General features: G+C 37.0%; 1 protein-coding gene across 2 annotated transcripts in view; it reads left to right on the forward strand.

Moving 5' to 3' along the window:
• The window catches only part of LOC106937340 (mitogen-activated protein kinase kinase kinase kinase 4-like), a 46,476-nt gene extending 36,079 nt beyond the window's left edge, over nucleotides 1–10,397 (forward strand). The window contains exons 10-14 of one of the 2 annotated variants that reach the window (XM_015018781.1): nucleotides 1,659–1,831; nucleotides 6,048–6,120; nucleotides 6,324–6,450; nucleotides 9,340–9,447; nucleotides 9,708–10,397. In XM_015018781.1, the coding sequence (XP_014874267.1) occupies nucleotides 1,659–1,831; nucleotides 6,048–6,120; nucleotides 6,324–6,450; nucleotides 9,340–9,447; nucleotides 9,708–10,190 (964 nt within the window). In that variant the 3' untranslated portion in view covers nucleotides 10,191–10,397. The remainder of the gene's footprint in view (nucleotides 1–1,658; nucleotides 1,832–6,047; nucleotides 6,121–6,323; nucleotides 6,451–9,339; nucleotides 9,448–9,707) is intronic. The other variant, XM_015018782.1, reaches the window with a different exon arrangement.
• The last annotated feature ends 497 nt before the right edge of the window (nucleotides 10,398–10,894 follow it).

A 10,894-nucleotide genomic window follows, 5' to 3' on the forward strand; every position in this document is an offset into this window, starting at 1 on the left:
GGGTTTTTTATTAAACATTTTTTTTTTTTTTCTTTTTTTAACCGGTTTTTTTTTTTTTTTTTTTTTTTGTTGGAAACTTCTTGGTCTTTAAATTGACGAGTATCTTGAGCACAAATTGATTTAAACTTCTTAGTCTAAACTAAGCAACATATGCCATTTTATGTTATTTGTTTAATTGTCATTATCTCAAATGTTTTAATTTTTTGTCAAAAAGCTTTTTTGGTCTTTATTGTTACAACAAAAAAAGTCAACATTATTAAATCTAGAAGAATAACATACAGAATACTATAGAGCATCAGTCCATCCGTATAACTATCAGCAGTCATGGTACATCAAACAAATTTAAAATTAATTATCAATAAAAGAGTTGACACTTTCAACTGTTTTTACTGTCTTATGTTAGTAAAATGTGCTAATATCTTAACTGGCTTTACTAAAACACCAATAATCTTTTTAATTTATTCTTAAACATTGATTAAAAATAAGATGTAACACTTTAAACTGTTTTTTTACTCTCTCATTCTAGCAAATAGTGCTTGTAGCATGGCAAGCCTTAACAAACAGCAATCTCTTTGTAATTATTTTTAAACATTGACAAAATAACTGTTGTCAGTGTTCAACAGTTTTTGCTATTTTAAGCTAGTAAAATCTACTAATAGGCTAGCATTACTAAAGCAGCACTAAAAAGTTTTAGAATTGTTTGTAAACATTGATAAATGTTGCTGTTAATACTGATAGCATAGCTAGCATTACAAAACAGCAGTCTCAAACAGATTTTATAATTGTTTTTAAACAATGGAAAATAACAATTGAAAGTCTTTTATGATTCAAAATGCTAGTCATAGTAATGCTAGCAAAAAGCGCTAATGCACTGCTAGCATTGCTAAAGCAACAATCTGTGTGTATTGTCCACATAGCAGCTACCTGAACAAAAACTGACAAAACAGTTTCAATCCATGTCCAAAGACATTTAGGATTATATAATCATTTTTATTATCACTGGAACAATACAGTAAGAAGTCGATACAAGTATACAAAGAACAGTATACAGAATCCATCCGTACAACAGCGTCGAGCCATTTACATCAAGTAAATTTAAATTGGGGCACAAATCATGTTTTGGATGCCTTCAGTTATTTGGATCTCGGCAGGTAATCCTTTCCTGTTTTCAGTCTTTTTGTGCAGAATAATTTTTTAATGTTTAATTCCCACAGAGAGAGATGGCAAAGAAAAAAAGCCAAATGGTATTGATCACATTTGATTTGTAAAAGCAACAAAAAGTGTAAAACATCCAAAAGACTGAATACTATTTACAGGCAGTGTATGTGTGAAGAGCCGGTACCTCATGACACTTGCGACTGTAATTGCAGCAGAAGCTAGTTTCTACAACATATCGACTGAGAGAATACAAACAGATAAAACATGTTTAGAGTTTCTTCTATCATTTTTTTCCAAAGCACATTGAAGTGTGTAGTTGTTTTTACATAAAATGTTAAAAAGATCCATATGCTGTAGAATCATGGTACAGTTACTCTAATAAACGCTGCAGCAGCTGAGCTAAATTTAGATAATTCTAAAAAATAATGTTAATTTCAAGCATTTAGTTCAACATGTTGGACAGATTCCTCTGAATCGTTTCTTTGCTTCGCTTTCCGCAGGTCGAAACGTTTCTTGTCGTTCATCGACAGCTGCCTGGTCAAAAACCACATCCACCGACCCGCCACAGACGCTCTGCTGAAGCACGCCTTCATCAGGGACCTGGCAAATGAGAGGCAGGTCCGCATCATGCTGAAGGACCACCTGGACAGAACCAGGAAGAAGCGAGAGAAGGGTGAGGGGATCCAAAACGTTTTAGGGTCCTTTGGGTCTTTTTGTCAAGATCCTCCCAGCTGCTGACCGTACTAATGCATTTCCTTTACCAATGTATAGAAATCTTATGCCGAAAAAAGCCACAATATTGCTAGTGGGTGTTTCCATTAAGTACAACTTAAAATCTCTTGTGAATAAGCTATTGCACGTGACAAATCATTACAAATCGTGACAACGATGGATGTAAACAGTTACATCATATATATTCATAATCCAGTCATGGTGCTAGAGCTCATCATCTATCAGCCAATCAGGGGAGACGTTGACGTCTTATTCAGGAGTTGTAACGACAAGCCACGCCTACTTGGGAGCGGCTACATATGCGCCGTTTTGGTGAAATTGTAGTCGGCCATTTCACAAAATAGCTACGGATTCAACACATTAGAATGACACACAACTTTTATGAACTGTGTGACGCTGTGAGAGCTCTGGAGGAGCGAGGTGAACGTTGTTTGAAAACCCCCCAATTTTTTCTATAAATTGGTGTTTCCATTCAGCACATTTATTTTTGTAATTTCAATTTACGCAATTTTATGGTTTGTGGAAACGCAGCTGGTGTAAGGATTTATTTCCAGATGAATCCCTCACCAGTTGAGTCTCCTTTCTCTGCTCGGGCGCTCTCTAACTCTAGATGTTCATCTACAACATGGGGAAATGTTGCACTTGGCCGCAGCCGCTGCCCACATTTTTACACAATTCCTCTTGGTGAGCTTTAAAAAGTCTTCACTTTCTGATACCATTACCCCAATCCTCTGCTACTTTTTTTTTTTTTTTGAAGGAAGGAAGGAAGGAAGCAGGGATTTTGGAGAGATTGAAACGGACACAGGGCAGCACAGCTGGAATGTGAAACATAGAGGGAGGAGCGCTGTTGTGAAAATAATTTATCCTCGTTCTCTCCCTAGATGAGCTCGATGCGCGACGCCAACATCAGCCCGGCGTTTTTGTTTTCTGACGGATTTTTGCACGTTGTGAAAAACAACCTGATGAGATCTGTCAGTTTTATCAGAGTTTATTTGCAGAGGTGAAAAAAAGGCAGAAAGGAGAAGGAAGACGAGAAAGAGAGAGAGACGCTTAGAGGAAGGAAGGAGGAAACAGAATGGCCATCTGGTTCTAATCTCTGAGCTTCCAAAAGCACACTAAATGGCTGGAGACTTTCTGCTTGTTCTGTGTGTGTGTGTGTGTGTGTGTGTGTGTGTGTGTGTGTGTGTGTGTGTGTGTGTGTACGTGTGTGTGTTTAGAGCTGTCTAAGTGTGCATGCCCTACTAAATAAAATGCCTGTTGCATTATTGTGTGTGTGAACTGCTGGGAGAAAAAAAATCAAAATCAAAAATAAATTCTCCGGATGTGATGCATGGGGGGATGTGTCGTCTTTGAGCGTCCTCAGGGGTGCAGTTTGAACAAAGATGGGTTGTGCTTTGTGAGATGCATCACCCAACGATGAAATTTAAAACAACAAATTGCTCCTTTCTCCTCTACTTAGCCCAAAACTTTGGATAACAACACAACGGGGGTAGAGAGGGAGTTCAGGAAAGGAAATGTTGTTGACCTTATTTTTCTATCATTCTGCTTTAACCAACTCCACCTGGGTTGTGTTACCTTTAATGTGAACATCTGGAGAGTCAAGTCAGTGTTCAGCTTTTGGCTGAGCTGCTCTCACAACAGATGTTGTCCAAATGTTGTTACTAGAGCCTCAACTTCTCTCCCCCCACCACCACCTCAGAACAATGATTTTATTCTGTTGGCTTCAGGAAAAACAACAAAACACTTCCTGTGTACATATGTGGCTGTAAAAGAAATATACTTTTGAGTAGGAATGTAGCTACCAGTTTTAGGTCATTCTGAATTCTCTAAGAGTTTTACTTGAAGATGTAAGATGGGCATTAACTAGATTAGTAGCAGAGGCGATGCCACTGTATAAAAGAGTTTTACGATTATTTTTAAGCATTGATAACCGAGTTGACACTTTGGCTAAACAGTTTTTTACTATTATCTTTTGCTCGGAAATGGCACTAGGAGCATGGCTAGCATTTTTAAAACGGTAATCTCAGAGGTTTTGCAATTACTTTTAAACATTGACAATAACAACACTTTCAACAGTTTTTTTTCCTATCTCATGCTAGTGCGAAAAGTGCTAATAGCATAGCTAGCACTACTAAAACAGCAATAACAGGTTCTATAATTATTTCTAAACATTAATAGAATAATAACAGACAGCAGGGTTTTTTTATTACCAGTATATTATGGTAGCAAATATTGCTTGTAGCATGGCTTGCATTATAAAATCACAATTTCACACCCGTTTTTGTAATCATTTTTAAACATTAATAAAATGACAGAGTTGATACTTTCAACAGTTTGTGATCTTATGCTAGCAAAAGTCACTAATAGCATAGCTAGCTTTAATAAAGAAGCAATTTCTGTGCATTGTCCCTGAACTGTCTCACTTTCTTTTCTAAAAAAAAAAAAAAAAAAGAAATGACAGAAAATATTTTCTAAAAGTTGCTTTTATTTCAGCCATCTCTTTTGAGAGTTGAATATTAACTCACTAAGGCCAGACTATTGGAATTTCTACTTACTTATTAAAATATAGTTTCAAAGGGGTTTTCAAAAACTGAGAACATTTTCAAATACTGCGTTCTCAAAAGAATTAAACTGAATAATTTTTCTTTTTTGTCTTCCTGTTTGCTGCTTTAAATCTCGCTCTGTCTCAGCTTGAACAAGTTGCAGACATTACATAGCATGTTCAGGATAATATACTTTTCTTTTAAATAGCTTCTTAAATCTGTATCTTTTCTTTGATTTTGTTTTGAGGCACATCTGCTGACTCTGTCTTCCTTTTGAAAAGTGTTGCTATTAGCGTCAAGTGGCTTATGCTTACTGTGTTTAGCGACTGGGGAAAAACATGTTTTAGTTTCCAACCAACTGATCTGGCAAAAATTAGCTAGATCAGCTACCCAACCAAAACAGCTTTTGTTTGCTTTGGTTGGGAAGCAAACAAAATTGGTTTACTTTCCAATCGATTTCTGAATTGGTGTTACAGGTCCCTAACACCAACGACACAGATGGTTTTGTTTACAGTGCTGGCTTTTCAATCCAACACGCAGTGCATCTATTTCTGGAAAAAGTCTTGACTAACGGTGACCTCTCATCAGTCCTGGGAGTTGATCCCATTTTTTTTTATGGCTTCTGTTTATCCACCTGCTTTTTTGAGAACTGACTACAGATGCTCAGCGAGGTTATCTGGGGATTTTCCTCACCGCTGATCCCAAGCGTCAGTGTTCTGATCTTTGAACCTTTTTGTTATCACTTTTCCCGTGAGACATGGACCTCCACCGTGCCGTAAAACACAAAGTCCCATCACAAAATTGTTTCTGGATTGTTGGAAGAAGATGTTCTTTAACACAGTGTTTGTTCGTGGCAAAGTTCTTGGGCAGAATTGTGACAAACTCGAGTCACTTGGATTAGGACTAATTCTATTTCCAAATGTCCCAAACAATCGGAAAGGTTCTCTTTGACTCCAGATTTCCTGTCATTGATGTTTTTCTTGGACAAACTTTACGTCTTTGCTTCCCAACTTTGAGCAAGGAATCCGTATCTGATTGTTGGGGAAAGTGTATCTCTTTTGTCTCTGGTAAAACATTTTATAACTTTATTGATGAAAAAAAAAATCTCTGCATCATAAAAAAAAGAAATGCATCTGATAGAAGATTAAATATATAGAATATGAACTGAATTCCAATCCTGAACCGCACAGCATTCTGGGAGATGCAGGCAGAGGAAAGGCTTTGGATAAGCTAGGCTGGTGGCGCCAACTAACTCACTCACTTTTTGGTTACCGAGCAACGAAATGTTGAGTAACTTGTGCAGCAGCAGTTTCACATTCGTCCGCCGTTTCTCACAACTACTTAAAAATAAAAATATGAAACAACGCTGTGGAGTGAAAACTGGATAAAACAGGAAAGATCGTGCCTCCAGTTTGGCAGTATTTCAGATGTTCAAAACAAAAAACAAATCAATAATTATCCTCACCTCGGGTTGGACCGACGGTCCTGTTGGACGGTTCTGTCCGTTCTGATGCTGCTGTGTGTTTATGATAATCACACAGCAGCTGATAATCAGCCTCTACCAATGTGAAGCTGAATTCTTCGCCACTTTCTTTCTGTATTTCTCTCTGTTAGAGGATCCAGGCTATGAGTACAGCGGCAGTGAGGATGAAGAAGACGAGGTCGCAGAGGAGGAAGGCGAACCCAGGTAGTCGTCTGTTTTGGTTTCTCCACATGGACATTCTGTCCATTGTGTCCCTCTCTTGGTGTCCAACAACAGATGACCGATGGGTCATCCTGTAGCCCCTCCCAATCTGTCTTTAACCTGATCACTACCGTGTTGTTTGTCTACTTTTTCACCATTTCTCACGCTCTTTTTGTTTGTTTGTTTGTTTGTTTTTCCGCTCTCAGTTCCATAGTGAACTCTCCCGGGGAATGGACGTTACGACGGGAGTTTCTACGGTTACAGACAGAAGATCGCCAAGGAGGCAGAGAGGGGGGTCATGTGGGGGCAGGAGGAGCTCAACAACGACAACAGGCAGGTTGATTTTGTACACCTTCATACTGAGAAACTGAATCTGTGTTTGTCCTAAACTAAATTTCTTCTTAGTGACTTTGTTTTTCACTCAGTGTAATTTACTCCTGTTGTTAGCAAAACTAATGGATGCCCCGGTTATCAGTTTTCTCTGGTTACCGGGGAAACCAGAAACTAAAACTCCTATCTTGACCACACCATGCTTAACCACTACCAGCAAGCACTCTTTGGTGAGGGAGGTTTTACTGAGTGAAAAAGTAAACTATTTTCAACATAATCAAGGCTAACTCTGCTGACTGCTAAAGTAAGATGCTAAAGACATTTTATTCCTGAGGTGACCAAAGTGTGGCCCGTGGGCCATTTGGAGCCACTTGATTGTTTCTGTGTATCAACAGCTAGAAAGGTTGATACAGACGGAGACTTTTATTTATTTTATTTTTCTTTAATTAGAGCAAAACTATTACTGACAAATTTAAATGTTTAGTTCAACACAAAGTGTTTGTCTTTTAACAACCATGATTTTGCTCTCTTATTTTTTTAGTAAATAAAACCACATTTTTCAACTGACTTCTACTCAGAAACAGACTTTAGAGAATCCAAATCTGTTTTTAATTAATTTGTTCAACCTTCCTTAATACAAGAAGCATTTTTAAAGAGACGGTGACCTAAACCATGTTCTCATAGCTGAGTAAAGGGTGAATCTTTTTCTTTGCAAAAGAATTTGCAAAATGGATGTCTTTCCTTTAAAAACTCTTCAAGTTTTGGACCTACAATTATTTAAACGTCTCTTTATTACAAAAATAAAGTTAAACAACAACTATGTTTAACTAGAGTTATTGTAGATTTAGTTTATTGTTGAGGAGTGAAAAAAGGTGGGGGTTTTTGGCCCACTTTGGAAACACTCTGGACACTACTGGTCTAAGCTATCAACTCCATAATAATTGTCTTGTTTTATAGCAATTCCTTTCCCTCACACACGGTGTGACGTCACCTCTGCTCCTAAAAAAATAACTATTAATAACTGCTTCCAGTATCAATAAAGCTGGAAAAACTATTTTGAATATGCTTCAATTCTTTTTCATACTGCAGTTCTTAAGAAAACTTCCCATTGTGGCTAAAATTGGTATTGATGGGCTGAACCTCTAGAAAAACCTGTATTTGGAAACAGACCACAAATTTCTAAATGGCGCATCAAAAAGAATAATGTCTCCAACCAATTTGTGAAATATTGTCCTGATTCCCACTCATTAGTTTCACCACTTTAATTTAATTTGTTTTTTATGGTAAAAATGTTCCATCTATTTTAAAATAAAGAAAAAAAATTGACATAATACTCTGCCCCCCAATCCCCTTAAAATCATTACTAACTAAACCCCTCTCCTGTGTGGTAGCAGCAGCAGCTGCAGCAGACACAGCGTTTGCCTACCAGAGCTAAAAACCTCAAAAACATCATATCGTTATCATGATGCTGAAACAGATAAAACAATTTTCTGGATGTAACATCTGAACACAAAGATAAGACGACACACCACTGGAAGCTCGCACATGCTCAGTCCTCATCTCTCTAGTCTCAGCAGAGTTAACCACATTACTGTTACATGGGTCAGTAATTAATACCAATCAGTAACCAGCAGTGTGTGTGTGTGTGTTTGTCTCTCTGTGGGTATTCATGAATTTGAAACTGTTACAATCTTGCCTGTATTGAGCCAGAGCGATCTGATGAAAGATGATTCAATGAGTGGAGTGCAGCCTCAGATGTTTTTGTTTTTTAATTTCTTACTGCAAGAAGAAAGTTGAGGATGGCAGTGGTAGCAGAAATCCATCAGACCCAGATATCTGAGCAGGTTTTTCTTTTTCTTTCTTGTTGCTTTGTGTGTGTTGTAATTTTTAAGTTGGGTTCTGTGAACTAGTTCTGAAAGTGAGTTTCTTGCCCACAGTAAACAGACGGATTTGCATTAAGAGGCAGGTGGGATTAGTGACAGGAAGCCACGCAAAGTGCTGCTAAGAATAGAACAGTAACATTTCTAGCAATTGAATTAATCAAAACCTTAAAAAAAAATCAATCAATCAACATAGTGATTTAAATAAGTGCTAATTTGTGGTTGACTTCAGTGTTTTACTTCAACATCAGGTATTTTATTCCATCTATAAAAAACCTGAAAAATGACTCATACAGTGTCTGGAGTTAAAAACCACAAGATGACAAAGCGGCTATAAAGTAATGGATTTTTAGGTAAAATTAGATGACAAAATGTGGGTCTTGTTTGTTGTGTTTATACAACAAACAAGAAAAAAATAACCTTGGAAATTACCAGAGTTACTAATAGAGAAAAGGAAATAATACAGCAAAATTAAAATGCTAAGTGGAAGTGAAAATGTGATTGAGGAAACGGCAAAAAGGTCAAATTTAAAAGTGGAGATGAATGTATTGAAGTGCATTGAAATGGTGCAGATGTTGTCAAATACACTTGTAATTTGGAACATTTATGTCTGTAAGTGAATTATTCAGCTTTGGTTTTCTGTATCGGATCGTATCGGCCGATACTACACCTCAGATATTGGTATCGGAAGTGAAAAAAAAAAAAAAAGGTTGGTGCATCCTCAAATGAAACACGAAGAAATAAAGTAGCATGTTTACCTTTAGGGTTGGTGAAAATGTTATTGAGTAGCTATGATTAGTTAAACAAAAAAATCTAAATTTAAAAGTGTGAGTGCGAAAAAGTTCAGGGGTTGTGAATCCTTTTGTAAACATTACGTGGTTAAAAGTCACAGACCAAGTTGATATTCTTAATAGTTATGCATTCGGAACATCCCTGATGAAACGGGAAGTAAAATTGGACTTGCTGTTTTCAAGAATAACTTTCTGAACTCCTGAATTTGGCCTGTCAGCAGCAGCAGCACCGGCAGCAGCTGGCTGAGCAGGAGCGGATCAAGCAGATTCTGGCCGACCGACAGAGGCGGATCCAGCAGCAGCAGGAGCAGCGGCAGAAGCTGGAGAACGTGAGTCAGTTTCTATCTGTATTCAATATGGCTCCAACCTCTGAACCCTATCTGTCGCCTTCAATCATTATCATCGTCATCATCACCAAGTAGCTCACGTCAGCTGCTCTGCTGCGGCCAAAGTGTTTTTGCAACCTGATTGTTTTTCTTTTTAAGAAAAAAAAAAGTAAAGAAAAGAGACGACAGCTTGAGTCCTGATGTTGAAAAGCCAAAAGGAACAAAATGGTATCTGAAACATTCAATGCCTCTGCACTCCACAGCAGCAGAAGCAGCAGCTGACGGAGTGTGCCTTTCAGTGGGCGGAGCTTCAGGAGGTTTTTATGGGGGAGGAGTCTGATCTCCACGACAACAGAATCCTACTGGAGGAGAAAAACAGGAAGTGTGACAGGAGACAGGTAAAGATTCAGAGTTTTGCACATGTAGAGGCTGAAACATCAAGTCTGCTCACAGATTCAGTTAACAGACTTAAAACTAAACTGTTTCATTGCAGCTCTGGTTGCATGTTTCTTAGATTTTTTTATTCTCTGGATGGTGAACTTTCACCCCAACTCCAAGCCTTTTTGCAACTTTTTACAGAAGTCAGTGCAATTAGGAGTTGTTTTGTTTTGAGCTTCAACCATTTCTCATCAACACTAATTAGCTTCCGTGTCCCGACTGATGAAAAGTTTCACCGCAGCATAATACTGATCCACTTTTTTTCTTTTTCGATACCGATATCTGATGTTTATTATAGGCCAATGTGATTTGATACAGAAAAACAGCAGTGAATTGACTTAAAACTTCTTTCTTTTTTTTAACACAGACATAAATGTACCAAATTACATATTAATTTGCTAACTTTGCAGCAGTACAACACAGTTAAATACACCAGTAGCTTCATATGTTTGGTCAAACATGTAAAAACAACTTTAAGTTGTTCAGTCAGTTCAATAAGGAGTAAAACAACCAATATAAATTAAATAAAGAACTAAAAACTGACAAAAACAATAAGTTGACCACTACTTGGTCAAACATGAGAAAATAAACTGCTGCAAACTTTATTTGAAATGGTGCATGAAGTGCAATTAGGAATTCTAAATATAATTTAAAATAAATAAAGCAAGACATCTCTCAGAGCACAAAGCACAGAATTAGACTGAATAGATCTGCCCTTATTGATTGTGCACATTGTCACCAATACACCATTAGAATTTGTTTCAATATCAAGACCGATACAGATATTAATATCCAAAAAAAATGTGATTTATATCACTGAGTTGCACACTCTAATTGGGTGTTATCATATTTTTAAATTTACTAATATTTGTTGTTGCTATTGTGAAACAAAAAGTCGCAAAAATGGTAAAAAAAAAAAAGTATATATATATATATATATATATATATATATATATATATATAAATAAAATGTATTCTGTTTTTTAAAAACATTATTAATTGGAATTTATTT

This window comes from Poecilia latipinna, unplaced genomic scaffold, assembly GCF_001443285.1.
Source record: "Poecilia latipinna isolate Pla-1442-1.1 unplaced genomic scaffold, P_latipinna-1.0 Scaffold2320, whole genome shotgun sequence".
Classification (NCBI taxonomy): Eukaryota; Metazoa; Chordata; class Actinopteri; order Cyprinodontiformes; family Poeciliidae; genus Poecilia; species Poecilia latipinna.